Here is a 24,768-nt window from a genome sequence, read left to right on the forward strand (position 1 = left end):
AAGACACCTGTGTAGGAATCAAAACCTCAAAAAACCAAAAACAACAACAAAAAAACTACAGAAATGCCATCTGAATATCCTATTTGAATAGCAGACTTGGGAGAAGGAAGATTAACTGTTGAACAAAAAAACATGTGAAACATTCAAATGAAGAACAAAGGGTCTGGGGTACTAAAAACGCCCGACATCAGACACTCCACAAACCTCCCATCTGTTGTTTTACTCTAAAGACTATTGGCTAATGTACACAATAATCTCATTAGTAACCTGAGAAGTTAAATTTTGAAAGTGGCAAAAGCAAACTGAGTGAGTAACTCTTATGGTACTATGTCATCAAGTCACTTTCCTGGGTAGCCCTGGTTATTAAGTCTCCAAATCCTAAATTACACTATCACATCCTGTGGGAATTTGTATGTACACCAGATGTGTCTGTATTACACCAATAAGGGTCTTTAAATTTGTCTCTAAAAGAAAGCCTTTGTTTTCAGTTTCAAACAATAATGGTCTTGTAAGTAAACTGACTCAAATTCGTCCCAACTGGAGTAAAAAACCTAGATACCAAGTCAGAATGGATTTAGCCTCAAAGGGATAATCACTGTGTCAGACGATCCATTCCTAGAATTTAAAATATTGATTTGTTGTACACTCAAGTTCTGTATCATGCATATATACACACAACATATGCTTATGTCTGTACGTGTATTATGCACATGTACTCCTATTCAAATAATAAGACCCTGTGTTCAAAAGCTGTCTCCCCAAATATGGAGAAGAGCGAAGGAAGCAATGCAAAGCAACTTACTTCTTTCTAAAACCTAACATCACTTGTACACTGTAAGAAGCTGGTGTTTAATTTCTATGAGTCTTGGAAGGAATGCTACAACACCGCCTAGCAGCTTTGTTAAAAATCGATGAAGCAAAAGGTTACTCTGTGTATTGGGCAAAAAAACTGCAACAGAATGGGGAGAAAAGTAAGTAACCTTTCAAAAGCGATGATCTTTAACAGATCACAAGCTAGACTGAATTTCTCCATTAGACCCAGTTCTCAATAACAACAAATTACCAAGATGTGTAAAAGCAAGATTCACAAGATGAAGTCTGTATAATGAGGATACTGTGAAAATAAGTCAAGGCTGCAGACAAAGCATCCAAAAATAGTGTTGTGGTTTTACCTTAGACACAACCATGGTCTTTTACAAAAGTAGATCATACATACAAAGGTAGAAAGAACATTACGTTTTCAGCTGAAGGCAGCAGTCCTTTTAAAGGGACATCCCCGGCAATCCAATGAGTAGTAGATTTAAGTAGATTAAGCTCATGACAATGCTGAAGAATGTGATGTTGCACTCAGTAGAGTCTTCCTCGACTACGATTTCCTCGTGTTCCCCAACCTCGGCCACCTCTACTTCCCCTTAAGGCTCCTCTCTGCTCTACGAAAAAGCGAACAATGGTTTAGGTCTTGCTCAGGACTTCATGGTTCAGCAAACAGAAGAATACAGCTTGTAGTTCTGAAAATAGCAGGCTTTAGAAAAGCTGAAGTGGTATTCTGCCACTGTCTTCAAACTCACTCTGTCCATCAAACCAGGGCAATAGTTACAAAGGGAAACAGCAAATTACCAGTTTGATTAACTGTTTCTCATTAGCAAAGTTGTTTCAAAGTGACAATGTTAGGACAATCATACTTGTTAGTTTTAATTTTGATGCCTGTCACTATCAAAGAATAAAACTATAACAAGGTCTATATTTACTAAAGAATTAACACTGCAACAAAACCAGCTCTGGTCTCACATAGAGAGAAGTATCTGAAACTATCAACTATCATCTGAAACTATCAACTGTGGACAATGAGACTGCCCTTTCATATGTGACACACAGGCAATGTTCTTTTGTCGAGACCTCACCATCTACAGAACTGGTACTCAGCTTTTTCATTCTTTCATGGCCCGCATGAGCTCCCTAGAGCTGTCACAAAGCTGTGGTTACTCACACACGTACTGACTGAGCACAGTACATATTTTGGTGCACATGAGGCACACAGGAAAAGACGACCAAGAGGAATTAGTTCAGAGGACTTTCCAGTGAAGAATACTGACATCAGCGAGGCTGGGCCGTTTATCATGGGCAAATAAAATCAAACCTCTTGGGTGAACTTCAGACTTCCTCACTGCAGCAATAAAGGCTGGTATTAACATTTCTGATCCATAATCTTGGTGTATTGAAAAAATGCCTTTAGTTCAATTTTGCAGTCCATTTTAAAACTTTTTTGCCATTATTGTTTACGAGGGGATTTTCTGATGAATCTCTTTTTTTCACAAGAAGGAAGAAGAATTCAATTCTGAGACAGAAACTAATTAGACTTCTCCCGTTTAGTCAATAATTTCTTTCTCTAAATACAACCGAGTCTGACTCAGTCATTCATGGGTTGGTATGCAAATCACTTTAACGAGATTATCATATTTAGTGCCCTAGACAACATATCCAGGGTTGACAATGTTAGGATAGATATACTTAGTTTAACATGCTTATTAATACAGAATCAGCAACAAAAAGATACAGGCCTTTAAGTTAGTGATATATGCACAGTATCTTAAATTGTGCATAAGGATCAGCTTTGAGAAAACCACCAGTTGTTGCTAACAGTTAATATGTCAGTGAGAGTTGCAGTGACTGTGGGTGCCGTAACCTTTAGCAGGCCTCCCTCCTGTATTTCTTGTTTATATTTAAGGTCATGACATGATTTATTCTTCCTCCTTGCTCCTTTCCTTCCTCTCAGGCGTAAGAGACAAGGATTTACATATTCCTGAGCTATACACTCAATCCACGAAAATAATTTTAAGGGTCAACACACTTAGGAAACTAATGCATAGAAATATTAGCTTTGTACCAACAGACTATCAAAAACTAACCTTTACATTTTTCCTGAATTATTTTCTGAGTATGAAAGGTGCACTAAACATATTTTCTAGCTTCTCCAAGGAATCCAAACAATAAAATTTGTTTTAATTCAAAGAATGGAGCTGCCTTCAGTTGTTTAGCTACCTATGAGGTTTTTTTTGTTTTGTTTTGTTTTCGTTTTTTTTTGGCTTTTTGGCTTTTTTTGAGAGGGCTTCTCTGTGTAGCCTTGGCTGTCTTGGACTCACTTTGTAGACCAGGCTGGGATCGAACTCACAGCGATCCACCTGCCTCTCTACCTATGAGTTTTAAAACACATTGTTAAAGCCTGTTATCTCATGTTTATCGTTTTCTTTTGACCTTCATTCAATGTAACTATAGCTAGCACACAGGATTCCACTCAATGTAACTATGGCTAACACACAGGATTCCACCCAATGTAACTATGGCTAGCACACAGGATTCCACTCAATGTAACTATGGCTAGCACACAGGATTCCACCCAAGTCTCTTCTGTCGGGCTTCATCCTAAAGGATAATTCAGCATTTTAATGGCCAAAGTTTCAAGTTACTTTAGCTTTTACATTTTTATTAATTTGTGTGTGTGTGTATGTGTGTGTGTGTGTGTGTTTTCTGAGGATCAAAGCCAGGATATGGCTTTGCATGTGGAGGCAAATGCTGTAAGCTCCATTCTACTAAGAGTTCAGTTGTGCCTCAAGAGTGGATTCACATCCCAGAAAAGGCAGTTGTCTACAGATAATGTGACCGAACATGTTCCAGGCAAGTGAGCTCACCAACGGGAACCACACACCGCACCTGGACAAGAAAAACTATCTTTTGACAGTGATCAGAAACATCATAAAGCTGGACAGAAAAGATGTTTCAATTGAATGGAAGACATGAAGTCAAGAAAATATTTTAAATTGTCATTATGAGAACATAATAACGCAGCCATGCTTAACAGGCCAGTGTACAACAATGTGAGAATTGTTCTTACTTCCTATATCACAGGGGCTTTGCCTGCTTTGCATAGCACTTTGCCTTTTAATCACAAAGATTACCAAGTAGCTTATACTGTGACCCCAAGTTAAGTAAAACTGCCTACTTTTTTTTTTTAAACAATTTTAAAAATTAATTTTATCTTATTGGAGGTAGAATCTCTTTATTATGTAGCTCTGGTTGTCCTTGAACTTGCTATGTAGACCAGGCTGGCCTTGAACTTAGAGATCTGCCTGCCCCTGCCTCCCAAGTGCTGGGATTAAAGATATGCATCACCATACCTGTTTTTCTCCCAACTTCATTATTTTTTAATAAAGACACTTCTACTATTTATTTCTGACTCCATTTTGTTTTACTTTTTGCAGCTTTATAAATTAAAATATAGGCACATCCTAGTTTACTGGCATAAAAACTAAAGCGTTACAGTTTTTGCATTTGTTCTCCACCTTCTATCAGGCAGATAGTGAGTTCTACGAGACAAGCTCTTCGTGGCAGTTCAGTAGCCACCTAACCACCCAAGTGAAGAGACATACACGTCTTCATGTGCTATGCAAAGGCTCATGGTTACTTTCATTCCTGATATATCCTCACAGCATCTAACTGATGCAATAAAACATTGAAGACCCTTCTCAAGTTACAAAATCTCTCAAAAACATCCTTCCCTGAAACTCATAAGAACTCTGCTACCCCTATTTTTCAGGTAAGAAGCAAAGAAGCACATGTACATTTATATGCAGTTAGATCAGTACAATGATTCAATGTATTCCCTACAGAAGTCTGTAAGAGTTCATGTACATAGGAAGGGTCAGCTGTCAGTCTAAAAGCGGCTTTCTCCCACCAGTGGGATCAATGGGAATTTGACCACTGTCAAAGGTCAGAGGAATTTACTTAATGTTACAATTATCTCACCTTAGAAACAGAAATCTAGAGTATAATGTAAAATATGGCTCAAAATGTACTTAGAAAGCAGAATTTTAGAATCAACTGCAATTAGCAATCAAGATCAACCACATTCATGTTTGATTGCTATTGTTATCATTGAAAAAGGCCTCAAGTAGCCTAGGCTAACCTCGAACCTGCTATACAGACAAGGATGGTCATGAATTCCTCCAGATCCTCCTGCCTCTGCCTTTCCAGAATTATGGTTGCCAGTATAAGATTTCCTAAGCAAGAGAGGGGTTGGGTGGGCTACTTTTGCTATTCTTACCTCTCTGGATACAGGGTCTTGTTACTCAGCCCAGGCTTGCCTTGAGCTTGTGATCCTCCTGCCTCACTCTCCTGAGGTATGTGCTATTATACCCCGCAGTGACCATTCTTTTTAAAAGGATTCATGTGTGAAAAAGCCAGTAAGAGACAGACTTCACTGCTGATTCTAGAGCCATCAGAGAGAACGGACAGGCGGGAAGGAAGTTCTCCTAGCTAAGGGGGAGTTGAAGCAGTAACAGAAAGACTGCATTTGGGCAAAGGAAACCGGTATAACAATATCTTCCCAGGTACACAATGATCAACCATCTGACTCCATTTCTCTGACTTCTCTCTTTCAACTAGCCACAGATAACCTATTTTCAGCTATAAGATGACAAGTCGGAGAAACCCTCTATACCACATCTGCCAGAGCCACATCTTTTCTGTCATGGAATGTGTACACAATAGATCACAACAACTTCCTGTTTCTGCTGGCTCCTCTTAATAGAGCAGGCACATTTTCTGTTTTTTAAGTGCTTAGGTATTGCATGTTTCATTCAACGAGCCCACAAGAATGGTAGAGAAATGGGATAATTATTTTCCACATGGCCCTCTTTTCCAGCTTAACTCAGAAAAGTCACCTAATAAAACTATGATACTATATGTAATTCACAATTAAAAGCATGTACTACTTTCTACTTAATCTCTCTCTCTCTCTCTCTCTCTCTCTTTTTTTGAGACAGAGTCTTTCTGTGTTAGCCTTGGCTGTCCTGGACTCGCTTTGTAGATCAAGCTGGCCTCGAACTCACAGTGATCTGTCTGCCTCTGCCTCCGGGGCGCTGGGATTAAAGGCGTGCACCACCACGCCCAGCTCTACCTATTCTCTTAACTGCTTGTACCCAAACGAAGACGCTCACCATAATTAAAGTTGCCCAAATTGCTGCTGTACTTCCCACTAGGAGGATTATAAATCTGTCTAGCATCCCTTTTTGGTCCTCCTGGTGATTTCTTGGGTGGTGAACCTGAACTTGTGTCTTCACTGGTTCTCTTTTGCCTGCAACAGTGGGGAAAGCAACAGTTAAAAAGCACTGTATTATGCCAAACGCTACAACACAGCCCGTGAGCTGCAAAAGAAGATAGTCATATCAGAGAATAGGTAACGTTCCATACCATCACATTAACTGTTGGGTTATACAGTTACACAGGAATTTCCAAAGGGCATTTATAAAGCTTTATATTACTTGAAATGTGTGGTTTCAAAGACATATGCAGCCCTCAGTGTACAAAGCTGCCAACGAAGTCTATAATGTGACAGGAATGCAAACATGCCTAACTCCAGGGTTGTATACCACCACCCTATTTTGTAAAGCCAGGAAAGACTTGATACTTTAAATCCTCTTTCTAGCAACCATATTGTAATAGTTTCTTGAGAATCATTTAACTAACAACATACTCTCTTGTAAAAATAAAATTCTTGAATATCTTTAAAATCCATTTCTTACCCAATCTCAACTTTCTGTACAGGTTTCCAGGACAATGTTACGGTGCTCTTATAAGAAGGAGGAATGTGGAAGAGATCCTGCAGACAAAAACCAGAATCAGCCAAGATTCTAATGGATGTGTTGACATCAGGGAGTAATGGATGAAGAAAGAGGCAGGAAGACACATCCTAGATTGGTTTATGCAAGGCACTGAGTTCAATCCTTAACACTGAAAATGTGTTAGGAGAAAAAGCTTTCAATCTTGGGCTGGCAGCTAAACAGAGACCCAAAGAAAGGTACATAAGAAACTGGGAGCAATTTTGCTGTAAAGGACACTGATTACCTCCACTAACATAATTTTGCGTGTGATTCACACTTCAGCTACTTTTCCCCCTCAAAATAGGCCCACATTTTAGGATGTGCCATCAGTATTTACCAACTTCAATGAAAAGGGCCAACCAAGAAAACTGTTCTCTTGCAGAAAGGCATCACTAAAGCGCTTTAATTGAAGGAAATATGTATTGCTTGGCGTGCTTGTGCATGTGTCACGTGTGAGGGTCAGAAGCCGATCTAAGTGTCTTCGTGAGTACCTTTTCACTTTAGTTTTTGAGACAGGGTCTTTTATCAAGCCTGGGCCTTAGAGAATCTATTAGACTGGTTGGCCAGTGAGTTCCAGGGATCCCCTGTCTCTGCTCCCCAGTGTGGTATTATGGTAGTACCACTGTCTAGCTTTTTACATGGGTGCTGATCTAGCTCAGGTAATAGATGGTAGCAGATATATATATTCTAAAGCTTTCATTTGTAGTTTTTTGAGGCAGGTGTTTTCACTTTGTTGACTAGGCCTGTCTTGAACTTATGGCAATTCTCCTGCCTCTACCTCTTGAGTGGTGGAATTAAAAAGCGTACCATACATCCATTGGCTTCTGCTCTGAATGTATTTTCGATCCTTATCTTGGCAACATGACACTCATCCTACAAGTCTAATGCAAGGTTTCCTTCTTTTAGATAAAAAGCACTTTTTCCATAGCATTTCTACTATATTAGCTGAAGGCACACATATCTTCACTGTCAGGCTTTATGCTCTGGGTGTTATAAACACACTAGTACATATTTAGGAGAAAAAGAACAGGAAAGTAATTATAACTTAAGGGCAAGGTACCATTAGCCGGCAGTACACAAAACTCTGAGTGTATTACATAGATGTTTACAAAAAAATGATGCCACAGGAAAACATTTCATGTGTCACATAGCACCTGCCTCTTATTACAACAAACAAAACAGGGTTTTACTGACTATTCAAAAAGACCCGATAACATTAAGATCACCAGAACTGGGGGCTCCAGAGATGGATCACTAGTTAAAAGTGCTGGCTGATCTTCCAGAGGACCTGGGCCTGAGTTCAATTCCCAGCACTCACATGGCAGCTTACAACTGTAACTTCAGTTCTAGGGGATTTAACATTCTCACACAGACTCACATGCAGGTAAAACAGCAATGCACATAAAGAAAAAACAAAAAAGAAAAAGAAAAAAGTCAAGAGTGTCACCCCGAATGAACACCCACCAAACCACCAGAACTTTCAACTACTGCAATTTCTAAGTCACTTCTATCTGCTGACTGCTTTGTACGGCTCTCTCAGCCTTTTCAACCTTTTAAATTCAGACTAGCTCCAGAAGTTTCACTTAGTACTACAAAGAACTATAAAGCTTCAAAGGAACAAATGTTAGGAAGAAAATGAACTCCCTTTCCCCCACTTTGCAGACATATGGGGAACCGCTTGCATGACTCTAGCTGGCTGGGAAGTTAGGAAACAAAAGACTCACCTTGATTAAAACATTGATATTGTTTGTTATTTTCAATGCAACAACCTTTATCTTGTTCTGTAAAAAGAACACAAAATTAAAATTCTGTAATTTCTGTGTGCACATACCATTCTGCATGCAAGCAAATTCACATCTCTAGGTATAAAATTTCTAGGTAGAGGTTTAAATCTAGAAAAAAATTTTTTTTTTAAATTTCTCTACTCTAAGTAAACCAATCACGCTTCTTTCACAGGCTAGACCAAGAAGAAGAAAAGGGATGACTTGCAATTTACTGAAAAAACAAAACAAAACAAAAACAACACAGGGCATACAGTCATATAAGAATCGTCTTAAAGGAAATAAACTATAGGAAATTGTAATGAAAACTGGTGAAGCCTGTTTTATTACGAGTATCAGGGAGAACCAAATCCCAGCAAAGACCAACAGAATCAGTCACAGGACTGACAACTTCTGTGTCATAAGTCAGCATTCTTACCTCCTCTGTTTTTAAAGCCTCGCCTGTTTTACCCTGGAGAGCCAAGCGAAGTTGTCTGATATAAACCTGAAGGCCTCGTGCAAAGTACTGCAACCTAGATGACAAAAGATTTAATCAGTAATTCATCACTTCAATTTTGTTCTTGAATGATCTCCTGTAGCAAAGCAATACACAACACAGAAAATGGCTACAAGAACAACAGCAAAAACAGAGAACTTTCTTATGTTGTTAGCTGCTGATAAGTATTTCATCAAACACTTGCTGCTGAGATGAATTCTTGTTATGTTGTCCAGGCCAGCCTCTACTGTGTCCCAGTGATTTTCCTACCTCAGCTTCCTAAGTGGCTAACACTACAGAGTCTGTAGGACATTCTGCCCAACTGATGAAATAGTAAACAGTTCCCAGTTGGAAAGTAGAGGGTAGTAGCAGGTGACAGTGTGGCACTGCACAATGTAGGACACGGATCTGTTCATGAAAGGACTCTACACAAAGCACCCCTATGAAAATGAACCACTAACTTGTCTAGCACTGCTCCTCCACCAACCCTGCTGAATATTATCAACAACTATGGCTACTCAATACCTACTAGGTGCTGGGCATTGTACAAGCTTATTCATAACCCTACTGTCGTTCCAATTTAACAGATGAGAAAAACCTGAGGAGTTAAGCGGTTGGGAACATAGGGAAGTGAGAAGAACTAGAGTTCATCTGTTTTAAAGTTCGTGTCACATCTGTGAAACATGTGTCACAAACATGTGTCTTCTGGACTCTCATCCTATATAAGGAAGAGTAGGGAGAACCAGATCTTATAAAAGAGAATAAAAACCCAAAGGCTTGAAGATTTTTCATCTTTGCCGAGGACTAGCCACTCTGTCATACATTACCTAATTTTGAAATCTTTGAGCTTTTCTGCATTGAGTTTGGCTGTTAAGAAATCTGGAAGTTTCCGGCCTAGCTGGTGAAAACTGTACAGTAAGCACTCCACGTAACTGAACTGCAGCTTGGGCTCCTCGTTGCCGGCGGCATTCTCTCCATTTTCTGCTTCTTCTGGAGGGAGAGGCATGTACTCCTAAAGAGGAGACACCAGATGTTTGCCATTTGCTCTAAACAACGCATACAGAGATACCCATGTAATCCTAAAGCATGGTTTTAAGGCACAGAACACTAAAAATAGAGTAGAAACTGAGCTAGTCTTCAGCAGTGGACCCATGCTCTAGCACATCAGCCATTTACTGAACTATTTACAGCTGCTACCACTAATATCAAAAGTAGAACTAGCTAACATTAGGAACTAGGCCAAACTGAACCAAAGTTCAGATTTAATGACACCAAAGCTACAATCTTAATGAATTAAAAATATGTTTTCTAAAGTCCGTCCTGCTTCAAGTCCTTACTCTGACACGGAAAGCGGCAAAGGCACTCAGTGTCAGCCTAACAACAGCCCAGTAGGTGCTGCAGATGTGGAAGCAGCCGGTGCTGAATGACTCCCTATATGCCAAGGGCCTGAGGCTTATCTCAGGCCATTTATGTAACTTCGCATATCAAACAGGAGAGTCACTCAGTGATGCTGATAATGATTTTTATCAGATGGCCTATTTTCCCCACAATTACGACTTAAATGACAGACTATTTCCGGCTTGCTAAAGCTACTTGGCCTTACGCAGCTACCTAGTTGGTGGCCTGGAACAAATGGCTTTGCAATGCCAACTTCAGTTCTTAGACTATTGAGCACAATCAGAAGAGTTAGTGACACTTCCTTTTTCATAGATATGCTATGTCCATGACTTGGGAGTAAAGGGATGAGTCTCTAAATTATGGGCGATTGTTATGCAAAGCGCCACTGGCTTAGAAATGCCAAGATCCAAAGGACTTCCTTACAAAGGGGGAAGCAAGAGGCCTGAGCAGTCACTAAAATTAGTATTCAAGGCAACTTTCAAGCTAGCTCTCACCATCCAGAAGTTAATAATAAATTAGTCTTCAAGGCTATACACTGGCCACACCACAAGGAAAGAAGAAAATTCTTACCAATAACTTATCAAATAGTTTTCTTAAATTTGTTTCTAATTTTTCCATGTCACCACAAAATGAACTCATCTCTGCCAATAATTTTAATACCTAAAACACAGAAATTTACCATTAGAATTATTTTTAAATGAACAAGAGCTATGAATGTAGAGTAATTCTATATACCTTTAAAAGATTGTGCTTATTTTCAATTATGCTTTTAAGAATCATGTTAGAACTAGAATGATTCCCTAGAGATGAAACCTTACAATTAAACATTAAAGAATGCGAAAGCCTTAATACAGTCATAGGGTGCATATCTGAGCGAATCCAGGTACCTATCTGTAAGAAGGAAGGAAAAGGATACATAGGACCCTTTCTACTATAGGCTATACTACATTGAAAAAATAATAAATACATTAACCCACCAAGCACCACTCAGAACCTGCAACAGCAACCAGCCACTCAAATTTAAGGTGCGCTTCTGAAAATATTAGTAACTGCCAGTATCTGGGCTGCCTGTCCATCCTGCTTCAGCCAATCTCAGCCTGACCAGCTTAGCCTGGGACATCTGATGTAAAATTACTGTGCAATCTATACCCATATTCCCTGTTCAGAGGTAGCTGAAGGAAATCCCAGGTTTCAGTAAATTCACGACCATGAAGGCTGCTCAAAGCCTGGTCTGTGCCACGTGGTATGTACAGGATTGAGTCAAGTCAAACGCTGGAGGAGAAATACTGTAAACATGACTGATACCGTGAGCCTGCTACAGCTGAGATCCAAAGCAGGAGGGAACTCCCTCCACCGGAGGGGTAAAGGTAAAGGAGTATGTGGTGTTAAACCAGTTTATCTTTAATGCTTGCAAATTTGTGTGTATGGGTGTGTGCCTGTCAATGTGGAGTCCAGAGGAGGACTTGCAGGGGTCAGTTTTCTCTTTTCACAATGTGGTTTCTGGGAAACAAACTTAGGTCATCAGGTTAGGTGGCAAGCATCTTTACTTCTCGAAACATCTCACTGGCCCAATCTAGTTTAAAATCTGTATGGTAAATTGTTTATGAATTAAGTAGCACCTTATTTAAAAATATGTAGGCTTCAAAGGCATAAACTCCATACAATGACACTTACAGGCAGTGCTGTCCCACTGCAGCAGCTATAATAATCCATACATCACTCCTATGCAATTAGTTCTGGCCTAGGAGATTTCTGGCCAGCCACTTCATTTCCCCCTGGAAATCAGATCTCAGCCAGGCATTTACATTTCTGCTAAGATTCGGGAATAGCTTTTTGGTGCTGAAAGAAGGAGCCCTCTCTTACCTCCAACTGTATGTCCAGACCTTCTACTGGGGTAGTCAGGGTACTGAGATTAGGGAGAACCTGCTCACAGAAGTATGTCACAAACCTTGTAGAATGGACATTTTTCTGTAAAAATAAGCCAAAAAACAAAAGTCATGAAACAATAAAAAATGGCAGGCTGCCATTTAAAAGCATAAACTAAGTATTCCAACATTCTGTGGCCTTCCTTGCAAGGTCACCTGGAACACTGGGACATCGACAGATCTCCAATGTCCTTTTTTACTCTGGAGTTAAATTTAGTGCTGAATTTGTACACTGTACACTTCCCATCAAGGACAGATCCTTTGTTTTCAAACTACAGCACACACATCTTAAAGAACTCACGCAGGAAGCAAAGCTAAAGACAGAATGCAAGCTCTACAATTTTTAAAGTTTCTAAGCAAGCCCTTTAAGAGAATTTCTTGCTTCTTTGGGTTTTACAATGGCACTCTGCTTTCTGTTTACCCCAGTGTGCTAAGAATGCTTTTATGGGAGGCCTGAGTAGTGTTCAAGTGAATATAGACAGATTTAAGAGTGACCCAAGCATCAGCTATGTTAACAAAGAGCTCACAGAGAAGAGAGGCACAGCCTGGCGCGTGCACTGCAGGAGCCTGTCCACACAGTCAGGGTCTGAGGGGCTGAAGGTCTGCTCCAGGTCAGCCTGTTCTGCCACCAGCTCCACTAGCTGCTGTCTTCCACTCACTGTCTGTAAGCTTTTCAACCCAGACAATATCTTCATGAACAGAACAAATTCTTCACCAGTCACATCTTCTAGGACCTAGAAAAAGACAATGCAGAAGAATAGCATTTATCAGCTGAATGGGAGGGAGAGCTCCATATTGAGAGCAGCACTATTTCAGTTACACACTAATGCTCCTATATGCCATAAGGTAAATTTTAACCTCAGAGAAAGGAAAAGCTGTATGCTCTAACAACACCAAAATTATTTTTGAAAAAAATTTGCCTTAAAAAAAAAAAAAAAAAGATAGTGCCAACACATACATCTCTACAGATTAAAATTTCACAAAAAAAAGAGTATGAAAAATTCATAAAATGGCTCTTGTTGGAGGTGAGGAGTGACAGAAATGATTGAGAAATTTTGTGGCAAACTGTTAAGTCAGTAGCTCCCTACAACTAAGTAGTCTTGCTCACGGTATGAAAACTGTCCACAGGGCACCACATTATTATTACAAGGCTTCTGTAGCTGTAGGCCGCCACTGTTCTGCTGTCTAAAGGATATGGTATATGAGAAGACTCCCGCCTTCTCAGCAGGGCAGCTACTTCTTCCAGTGAGTGGCAGAAAAATAGAGAAGAGGCTGAATTTTCTTTAAAAAAAATTTATTCGCCAATGTGCAGCAATTTGAAGGTGGGTGAATTGTTAATTTTGGTACCCCTCGACAATTTTAGCTTTCCTAGATGTTCAGAGCAGACAAATAAGCATGGTGTGATGGTTAATAACCTAGGAGACAAACACCTGGGCTTGCCTGTGAAGGCTTATAGATGAGGCTAGCCTCTGGGCATGTCTGTGAAGGCTTGTATGGAGTAGGTTAATTGATGTGGGTGGCTCCATGGGGCTAGCTAAGTACAAGCACTTATTTCCTTGTTTCCTGACTGTAAATGCAATGTCATCAGCTGCCTCAAGCTCCTGTTACTATGACGGAAAACAGCCTGCAACTGTGGGCCAGAACAAACCTTTGCTTCCTCAAATTGCTTCTGTCTGGTATTCTGCCATAGAACAAGGTAAGAAGCAGCTAACACATGCTTTCATACTCTTGAAAAGATTTTGCAGGCAACAACAAAAATGATTATTTCCATTTATTATTTCATTATGTTATTTCATCTTTAAATGCTCCAGAATACTTTAGCTATCTCAAGATGAGAAAGAAGAGAAAGGAGCAATTAGGAAAACAACACAAACTATATCAACATGATACACTTTAAAATCAGTTTGCATCATTAAGGTGAGTGAAAAGAGCGGTGAATGCAAGGTAAAGAATACTTCTGGATGTGCCACTGATGCGTGAGCCACACCCAGCACTGATGACTATCAATGACTCTCAAGGTGACTGCAACAGACCTTTTTGGACTCCGTGAGAATGAGCTCCTCTACTTCCTTAGTTAGCACTTCATCTGGGAGTGTCTTGAGTTTTGTGGACAAGAATTTAATTGCTCGTTCTCTAACAATGTCTTCGCCTTGAAGAATCTGGCTAAATAAGCCACCTAACGTTCCTGCAAAGCAGAAGAGCAACCACATAGTGAGTGTCAAGTGTGCACATTAACTTCATCGTCATTAACACAAGTGAAGACACCCTGAATACCGGCATCAATGCAGGCTGAAGTCAGTCTGACGTGTGTGCAGACTAACCCAGGAAGGCCGCCTGCTTCCTTTCCAGGGCATCAGCTTGAGCACTGCTGACCCTTTAACCCTCTATAATAAACTCCAGATATTAAAGACTTTCCTTAAAGTTGTAAAAGGAACTTTCCAACGTATTTCAAGGAGAAAGTTGAACTGTTTTTTATTTGTTTGTTTAAAATTATTCCTATTGGAAAGTCATAAACATCTAAATTGGGAGGCCTCTTTTCAGAGTAGGTCATCACTTTGATGAGAGAGACCTTCTGGGTGCAGCCCAACCTCCCTAGTTTCCTATGAATTTGAGCATGATTTAGAAGAACTGGCTTTACCTTTTGCATCCATCTTAAAAATACTCAACAGAGCATTGTTCACCAAGTTGAATTCTGCAGAGTCATCTGGGGAGAAAAACAGCATGACAAATAAAGAATAAATTTAACACACTACCTGCTTCATTCTCAAAGTTAATATTCAACAGTTTTACCAGGGGATATACTGCTCCCTTAAAAGGACAGAGAGCATCACTGGCTGTGCCTGTGAAACCGTATGTTAAGACTGCACAAGTGTTTCACCACAGGAAACAGGTGAAAGGATGATATATTATAAATCTGAAGAGAAGCTCACCATTACGCCTTTATAAATAGAACTAAAAACAAAGTAAGTCTCACAGACTGAGAAGTCGGTGAGTTTCACAATACTGAACGAAAGAAGGAAGCTTGATGGCTATCTGCCATGGGCGGGACCCTCATGCCCACCCACCGCCCAGGAAAAACAAAGCCCCCAACAGCCAGTATTCCACAGAGAATATTTAGATTAAAAGGCAACAAAAGAAGCCCTCACCTGTCTGCAGAAGTTGGGTCAGTATATCTGCTACTCTTGGAAGATTTTCTCCTGTGGCAAATTGAGGAAGCTCTTTAATTGCTTGGCGTCGTATCTGGGCATGATTTCAAACAAACAAAAATAACTAAAATGGCATCATCATAAAAAACAACGACAAACTCAGCTTTTAAGACAACTAAAACAAGGAAGAAACCTTATTAAGGAGCACATGAATTATAAACTGTAAGATGTTTTAATTACTCTGTCTGCGTGTGAATGATGGGCAGGCAGGTGCATGTGAGGCCAGAGGACAACTCTGTGACGCTCGTCGTTCATTCCACCTTTACATGGGTTCTGAGGACTGAAGTCAGGTCGTTAGGCTTAGGTGGAAAGTATCTTTACCTGCTCAGCCACCTCACCAGCCATAAAGATGAGTTTATTATTTAAAGATGTTTATTTTTATTTATGTCTCTGTATGTATCTGTGTGTACACTACCTAGGTGCTGGTGGCCAGAGAAGACAGGATGGATGACAGGAGAGGGCACTGGATGCACTGGACTGAAGTTAGAGGCCACTGGGAGTGTCTGTGGGTGCTGGGACAGCTCTTCTGGAGGAGCAACAAGTGCTCTTAACTGCTGAGCCATCTCGCCAACCACAGAGATGAGATTTGTAACAATTTTAAAAACAAATTTCTCCCTCTGTATTTGAGACATAGTATTGCTACGTTGCCAGGACTGGCAATAAACTTCTTGGCTCAAGTGATCCTCCTCAGAGCCTCCTGAGTAGCTGGGACCATAGATATGTACCACTGGCTCAATTTACCAGTCAAGTTTCACAGGATTAAATATGACAAATGAAGCTGAAAGTGATATTAAATACCGGACAGGAGCAGAGAGATCAGTGATTACAAACACGTTTATATGTGACTTACACGCAACCGCTGGACTTTTAGGAATGTTACTACACTGCTCCTTCAGAACATCATCCACAACAAAGCTTAACCAGGAATTTTAAGACTTGAATTTTAAAAAGATTCCAATTTACAAGCTCTTAAATTAAAAATGATGTGGAGTTTATATTTAGCAAACTTGCTATAGTCACTGATTTCAATCGGAAAGTCAAGAGCTAATAGATGAAAACAAATTTTAGAAGCCTGCACCAGTAACTAGAAATGCCAATGGTTAATTCCTTCCCACGGAAAAAGGTTCTATACTTAATCTGGTAATTAGTTACAAGTATTTCAGTGGCCAAATAGTTTTTTAATGGTACATATTGTATGTCTGTAGGTATAAAAACTGCACTAATTATCTAATTTCATATGAAATACGAACAATCTAAGAAAGATATGAGCTACATTCCATTTTTAGCAGTGGATAAAGAAAAAAATTAAAATTGTGTTATTCCATGCATTTTTCATAAACATAAAGTAATAAAGTTAACATTTTCTCAGTTCTAGCATTCACTTTGTGTCTGAGACAACGTGACCATACTATGATAGCGGATTACGGACTGATGTGATTAGTGCTTTGATCATGTTACTTTTACATAGAAATAGAAAGCTTAGTGAAGTGTCAATCATAAACTTACCGACACATCTTCATCCTCACAGAGGTCTAACTGTGCATTGATAGCAGAATCAGCCAGTTCTGGAAAATGCTTAAAGAATTTTGGAATAAACTGAGCTGCTAATCGCTTCTCCTTGGTGCCGCCTTTCACGCCATCCAGTATCACTTGGTAGGCATCTTTATGCTGGAAGAAGAGGAAAAGAAACGGTACTGCAGGACCAGACGCTAAAGGGAAACTTACCACACAGGCACGGATGCCTCAAATACTTACAAACATTATTTTTAGCACTTAAATTGGACATGAGCTTTTCCCTCTATTTCCCCATTCCCTACTGCCCATTCCATTTTATTTATCTACTGGGAAAGAGAAATATGAGCCTAATTTTAAGTGGAAAAAAGCAAATCAGCTGTTAATGTCCCTACACATTCCTTCACTATACTCTCACCAGGCCTGTGACTGTATCATGCTTTAAAAGCAGAGAAAGATACTGCACAATTCTCAAAACTGTGTTATATTTACTTTTAAAAAAATACCTATGACCGAACATAGTGGTACATGCCTGTAATGCTAGCATTCAGGAGCTTGAGGCAAAACAGTGGCAAGTTTGAAGACAGCTTGAATTACATAGCAAGACTCTGTCTCACCCTGCCTCCCACCCACAAGGACCTGTTTCTAATTAATATCTTGAGGAAAGTGAAAGGAGCACATTTCTGAAATTAAATAATTCTAGGAAAGTTTAATTTCATCTTATATTTTAGAATACAAAAGCAGGAAAAATTTGCATAGACAGACAATTTTGGATTAAGACAAATTCTAATACTGCTTATGAGAATATACCCAAATCTCACTTGTTTCCATCAAATAAAATTTTAAGTTCTTGCAGACAGTGTAAAAGTGTCAACACGTTCTCAGTCCTCCTCACAGGGTTACCTCCACATTTGTCCTTTCATTAAATGGCACTGACCATGTTCATAACAGCAAGAAATAGAGTCAGAAGACGTCTGTATGGACATACAACTTCAATAGAACAAACGGCGTAAACTGTAACCTTGAGATCAGATGTGATCTCTCAAGTAGTCAGCACTCTGCTAGGGGATGTGCTGAATGCTATAGTTACTACACACCAAGAAGACAGAGTAGCTAATAAACACCCACCACCACTTCTGTTCTAACACTTTTTGTGGATAATACTGTGCCAAATGAACAAATAAAGCAAAATGGAATTACGGACATGTGAAACAGGTCATCCTCTAATGAACAAGCCACGTCTGTAAACACGGTTAGCTTCTTCATCAGATGCAGACATGATATCTCTCTTCAGTTTTTACTTGGAAGTGAACTATACAGTTTTCAGTGTAAATGTGAAAAAAAAAAATCAAGGCTGACCTCTATCATTTTACTGCCTGTGGCTTGTCTGAGGTCATCTGCAGACTCATAAAGCCACGTAGAACGGTTCTAGCATCTTTTTTTCCCCCTCTGAGCAATACAAAACTAATTTCCATTAACTCAAACTTTAAAAGATTTTTAAAGTCTCTTGGAGAAACACCCTACCTTGCCTAAATTACAGAGCCCTGCTTAAAGTAACTCTTCCCTATGCTGGGGTGGGGGTGGAGTCAGATAAAGAGGACTCATTAGAGACTGTTACTCCAAGTCTCCTAGGGATGAAGTGACACACTGTCTACATGCCTCACAACCACTGTCTATTTTCCTGCTGAGAAAACAGAAGTGAAGTAGTTTGCCCAGGATTACACAGCAAGTTAAATAGCAGATTCAAGATCCAAACACAGTTCTGTTGGCTCTAAAGCTTGTCAGAACTAAGACCTTTGCCCCACAAAGCAAAATTTAAGGCCTAAGCATATGCTCTACAGGCACCTGAGGCGGATACAGCATCACAGACATAGTGAAACCATTGGGAAGTCAATATGGTTTAACACATTAAATCCAGAAGTCAGCAGTCCATCAAAAAACAAAGCAATGGTTGCTAACAGATGTCATCTGATTACCACTTACATAATAAAGCAAAACCCCAGCAACAATCATGTTATTTGAATGATTGTCTAACTACTGCATTGACAAGACGTCCCTTTATGGTCTCCCTATAGTACAGTGTTACAGCTTGTGTGTGTGCACAAGGATGTTGGGTGTCTTCCTCTACTGCTCTCCATCTTATTTTCTTAACAATGTATTTTTACATAGTTAAGTGTGTGTACATTTATGTATATGTGTACTGTGTGTGTGGAATGACTGCAGAGGTCAGAAGATGGCATGGGATCACCTGGAGCTGGAGTTACATGTGGTTGTGAGCTACCTGGCTGATATGGGGTGCTAGAACCAAATTTGGGTCCTCTGCAAGAGCAATAAGTACTCTTAACTGCAGAGCCAGCCCCCTCTCCACATCATTTCTTGCTGAACTAAGGGCTCACAGACTGCTGGCCAATAAGCTCCAAGTACTACCTGTCTCCACCTCCTCAGCGGCCCAGGCTTAGGGTCAGACATGAGCCACAACGCTGAGCTTTTATGGGCATGGTGGACTTCTGAACTGAGAGCCTCATGCTTGTGTGGCAGGCACTTTACCAATGGAGACATCTCTTCAGCCTTCTACTTGTCACTAATGTAGAAAGTAAAACACAAGTAGTATCTTGGCAATCAGTGACTTAGTGGCAGGTCCAAATAGTGCCTGCAGAACAGCTCTGTCCAGCCCTCCTCCAGTTGAGTTTCAGGCCATCCAGTTACACATCGAAACACTGTCTCAACAACAAAAACATTAACTGTAAGTACTTTGTGTGTGTGGTGCCCATAGAGGCCAGAAGAGCAGACCCTCTGAACTAAAATAACAAGACAATTTGACCGACCATGTGGGTGCTGGGAATTGAACCTGGGTGCTTGCTTGGCAAAAGCAAGAGGTGCTTCTAGCCCTTAAAGCCACCTCACCAGTCCTAACTATGAATGCTTTGATGCATTCCTAAAACAATGTTTTGGTATTTTTCAATAATGAATAAAACACAACTCTAAATTCTTTGAAGGCATTCCTTCAAGAAAAACACAAGGTACAATTCGAACAATTTTCATCAATGTATTCTACTAAGAAAACTGTGTTTATGGGGGGGGGGAGTTAGAACATGTGATGTGGTCAAGTGGAAAGGGGCATACTGTGGGTGCAAAGATTTAAGCAGGGAGTGGGGCACAGAGATAGTGTAGAGGGAGGAGTTGGGTAAAGTTCAACCACAAGCAAGGATGTATAAAAAAGCCTAAGGAAGCCGTGTAATTGGTAAGCTAATTTAAGACTAACAATGTGAACAGAGGTGCCTTCTGGACACTCCCAGAAAGCATAGATTAAGGTGAACTCCTTCCCTATATATTCTTGGACAGGAGGGCCTCTAAGGTTCCCCAAACAAAACAGGTAACTGCCACTATGGTCGGCTGCCCACCAGAACTAGTGGTAAAGACCTTACTGTTGATGATAACACATGTTTTGGTTGCAGGACATAGAAAATCCGGCTGAATATAGGCTGGAAGCTTCCTTCCTGCTGGCCAGCCCTCAAAGAGCCTGAATGTACTCTGCAGGCTGGAGGAGTAAGACTTGTCATCAACAGTTTGAACTCAGCTGTGAACCAGCCAGGCAAGATATGTCCACTGGAGTGACAGTGGTAAGTCTGCCTGGAATTGGGGCTCACGACAGAACAGGGAATTTACAACTAGTACTGTAAACATGGTCAGAAGCCTGTGGCTGGGAAGGTCACAGGGCGGGGGTGGGGAGGAGACACAATACAGCTGTTATTTTGCTACATTTATATGTGTTCATCAAATTGCTGTCTAAGTTAGTGTGGCTGGCTGTCAGCACTGCTCAGAGAAGCTTCTGTCTGCAGTAAAGACTCCTAAGTGGTAAAAGTACTGAGAACAAATGACTGTTGGATGCTCAGCTATAAATGAGAAATATGTTAATCCCCCTTAAGGCTCAGGGAACATCATAGAAGGCAAAGCAGAAAGTTCCAGAGGATGGAGTTTTATGTTGAAGTACTCTGTAGTTCACAGCAGCTGTGATTACCTACCTGCACAAGACTAGGCCCATCAGCATCCTGTCAGAATGGCAAGAAACTGGTGAGGCTCACCCCTCCCTGAGAACCTGTAAACATTTACTGGGCGCTGAAGGGAGGGGAAGATGTTTTTCTTGAATGGTGAAGGCACTGGTAAAGTCCCCATGCTCCTGTAAATAACTCCTCATCTACGCTCTCATGTAATCCATGAAACTCACTGGGTCATGAACAATAACAAATTAAAAGAGGAAGGTAGATGGGCTAGCGGGGCAGAAGGGGTCAGTAGAGAGAGAGCAAGAACAGGGCGTGATCAAACCACAGCATGAACACACATGACAATGTCATAGTTGTGTATATTTTCTATGTACTAAAAAACAAAATAAGCTGCAGCAGTGATGGTCAAAACACAAGCTGTATGTATTAAGTGGTGAGTCATTAGGTAAAGGACAAGATTTTAACAAATATGTTTTTTGAGTAAGTGCCCTGGCTTGGCACACAATAGGCACTGGGTTCCATGCTCAGTAGCACAAAATTACTTCAAATACAACAGAACCCTGAAAGAGACAATGTTTCAGCTTTCTGTTTTTGTTTCTTTTGAGACAGGGTTCCTTTGTGTAGCCTTGGATGTACTGGACTCACTCTGTAGACCAAGTTGGCCTCAAACTCACAGCCATCCACCTGCCTCTGCTTCCCCCAGTGCTGGTATTAAAGGCTCGCACCACCTCACTCAGCTTATTATTCCTTTCTTCTTTGACTCATTAGAGTTGCATTTGATACTACTTGGTTGCTAGTATTTTCATATATTTTTTTTCAGGAATCTGAACTTGGTCCTTGGCTGTAGTTTAATCATACAAAATAAAGCTACTAAAATAATAGTATTTCATGAAATACAAGTCAGCAAATCAAGTCCTCTTCCACCTCAGGATCAGTGTGCTCAGCATTAGGAAGCAAGAGGACAAATCAGCCCACTCACTGGCTGTCCCTTAACAGCTGTCTGACACACACATCCAGGCAGCTTACGAAGGTCAAAAACCTGAGGGTAGTTGGTTCTCTCCTTCCACCAGGTAGGTAATAGGGATTGTACTCCAGCCCAGATAATGAGTTTTTGTTTTGTTTTGTTTTGTAAAGAATATCACTATGTAGGTTCAGTCTGGCCTGGAACTTACACAGCCTGGGCTGGCCTAGAGCTTCTCCTCCTCCAGAGCGCTGGGTTTTGTTTCACTTTGCTAGACAGGGTTTACAGATTTGTCATGTATCCCTGGCTGTCCTAGAACTTGATCTGTAGACCAGGCTGGCCTGGAACTCAGAGATCTGCCTGTATCTGCAGCCAGATCTGCTGGGGTTAAATCTGGAATTCTGGGATTAAGGGTTCAAACATTAGCTGGGCGTGGTGACACACACCTTTAATTCTAGGACTCAGGAGGCAGAGGCAGACAGACCTCTTTGTGAAGTACATACACAGAAAATAACTACAAGCCAAGTCCCTTGGCTCTTGTACTTGGTCAGAATACGACTACTGGTAAGGATTGCTAAGAAGGAACTACACTGAAGCCATTTTGAAGCAAACAAAACAGAAAAATCTTGCTTTGCAACTGGCCTAACAGCCTATCCACACACACCAGTGCAGGCGACCCTACACACTTCTGACAATAAAGTCCCCGCAGACATGGAAGTAGGGAAAGAAAACCACTTGACACTTGAATGGTACATTCACAATATTAGGTTAAGCTATAACACGCTTCCCCACTTCCCCCTAAACTTAGGAAGGCTCTACTTGAATTGTATACATCCTAGGGGACCGGAAGGGACTCCTCCACCGTTTGAGCTCAAGGACGTTTCTCCACCTATGCTGTGGGATGTGCACACAGAGTCATCACTAAAGCGTCTAAGCAGTGAAAACGCGTGGATTTCTGAAACCTCCAGGCCTGACACGGTTCTTTCCCCCGGAGGACACGCACGTGACCTTACCAATTCAAATTCAACACAAGGCATCAAGGCTTGGATGAAGAATTCAACAGCGTTAAGAAAACTGCCCGGGGCAAAGAGAGCGGAGAGCACTTCCTAGAACATCGTATTTGGGGGCTGCATTTCCCCCTCTCCTTTGCCCGTTTCCTGCGACTTTCTTCACAAAATTCTCCCATTGGAAAAAAACACAAAACGTGTGTTCTTTCCTCGCGCATCACTAGTCGCCAGGGAGAGCTCGAAGCCGCCACCGCGCCTCCAACGCCCGCCACAGCTGGGTGCGCGACTGGCGCCCAAACGCGCAGGGAACGAACGCCGCCGCGCGAGTTCCAGCCAAGTCCGGGTAACCCGGCCTCACCCGTGCTCGGCACAAGCCCTGTATCTTATTCTTTCTAGATCATTCGCAACTTCAGCCTCCAGAACCGACAATTTTGATCTCTTAAGGAAAACTTTCCATTTCATCACAGCCCGGGAAAAACGCGGCGCGGCTGGCCGTCGGGTCTCGGGAGACCGCCGGAAGGCCGGGCTGCGGAGCCGCGCGCTCCCGAGCAGGCCGAAGCCGCGTTCCCGCCCCGAGTGCGCGCCCGGCGACGCGGCCCAGTGCGGCGGGAGCCCAGCTCCGAGCGGCGCGGCGGGCCCTGCAGGCCCCGGGGACCTACCTGGCCCACTTGCTCCGTGGCATCGGCGAGGATGCCGTAGTTGCGGTACAGCTCCTCCACGGTTGGCATGCTGAGCGCCAAGTTCCTGGCCCGCTCCCGCCGCCCAACACGTCGTCGGCGCCACCACCGCCTCCACGGAACTTCTGTAAGCCGTCGACCGCGCTATTACGCCGGCAGCTGCCGCCCGGGCCGCCACCAGTCACCGCGCGCAGCCCGGCCCCGCCCCCAACGTCTCGTAGAGACCGGCGCGTTGGGAGCGGCTCGCGGCGACAGCCTAACTCCTGGCCAGAAAATCTATCGCCCCCTACCGCCCGGCGGTGCGAAAAGCCACAAGAAGGAATAAAGAATTAGCTGGGGAGCTTCTGGTCGCCACTGGTGGGAAAATACCAAGGCAATTGCTTATCCACCCCGCAAAGTTCTCACATTTATCAGAAATAGGAAAGATACCAGACGTGTGATTGGGAGCACAAGATATTTGAGAATCTACAAAATCCATTTCTTTCTCATCCAAGAGTGCCACAATAGGGGAAAACATTCAATTGCGATTACAAGGGAGAGGGCGCTGGGGAGATGGTTTAGCCTGTTGGACAAGCATGAGGACCTGAGTTTGATCGCCAGAACCCATTTAAAAAGCCACACGGAGCAGCGTATGGATCTGTAATCTCAGCACCGGAAAGGTGCAGACTGATGGATAACTGGAGCTGACTGGAGAATCAGCCTAGCCGAATCAGAGAATTCCAAATTCATTTAAGAGACTTGATTTAAAAAATAAAAATAAAACAAAAAGGTGATGGGGCCAGAGAGACAGTTCAGAGGGTCAATGGCCTTGCCGTGTAAGTCACAACCTGAGTTCAGTCCCTGAAACCCACAGTGGAAGAAGAGAGCCAAACTCTGAAAAGTTATCCTCTGTATCTGTAGTATACAAGGCTGCTCGCATGTGCGAGGGGAGGGGAGGAGAGAGGAAGGGAGGGGAGGGGAGGGGAGGGGAGGGCAACAACACACAATAACTTCAAATTCAACAGAACCCTGAAAGAGAAAATGTGCTCCTGCCTCATAGTCCGTAGGTGTGCCACCACCCCCGCTTGTATATGGTAAAAAGTCATGGATATTGAGATTCCAAGATTCAAACGTTAGCCGAGTGTGGTGACACGCCTTTAATTCTAGCTCTCAGGAGACAGAAGCCGAGA

The 24,768-nt window shown here is 41.8% G+C and overlaps 1 protein-coding gene across 2 annotated transcripts; it reads right to left on the bottom strand.

The window, feature by feature from the left end:
- Positions 1–1,269: 1,269 nt before the first annotated feature.
- Positions 1,270–23,797, bottom strand: Api5 (apoptosis inhibitor 5). 2 transcript variants are annotated; one of them, XM_051144209.1, is made up of 14 exons: positions 23,582–23,797; positions 16,948–17,109; positions 15,382–15,475; positions 14,874–14,939; positions 14,269–14,420; positions 12,763–12,969; positions 12,174–12,278; positions 10,881–10,970; positions 9,740–9,924; positions 8,856–8,949; positions 8,381–8,437; positions 6,579–6,655; positions 5,994–6,130; positions 1,270–1,425 (listed from the first exon to the last, which is right to left on the bottom strand). In XM_051144209.1, the coding sequence occupies exons 1-14, from the start codon at positions 23,648–23,650 to the stop codon at positions 1,403–1,405; spliced, it is 1,518 nt and encodes a 505-aa protein (XP_051000166.1). In that variant the 5' UTR covers positions 23,651–23,797; the 3' UTR covers positions 1,270–1,402. The 2 variants fall into 2 exon arrangements, with proteins under 2 accessions (XP_051000166.1, XP_051000165.1); XM_051144208.1 differs by having other exon boundaries at positions 1,270–1,430.
- Positions 23,798–24,768: the final 971 nt, after the last annotated feature.

This window comes from Acomys russatus, chromosome 4 (assembly GCF_903995435.1).
Source record: "Acomys russatus chromosome 4, mAcoRus1.1, whole genome shotgun sequence".
Lineage (NCBI taxonomy): Eukaryota > Metazoa > Chordata > Mammalia > Rodentia > Muridae > Acomys > Acomys russatus.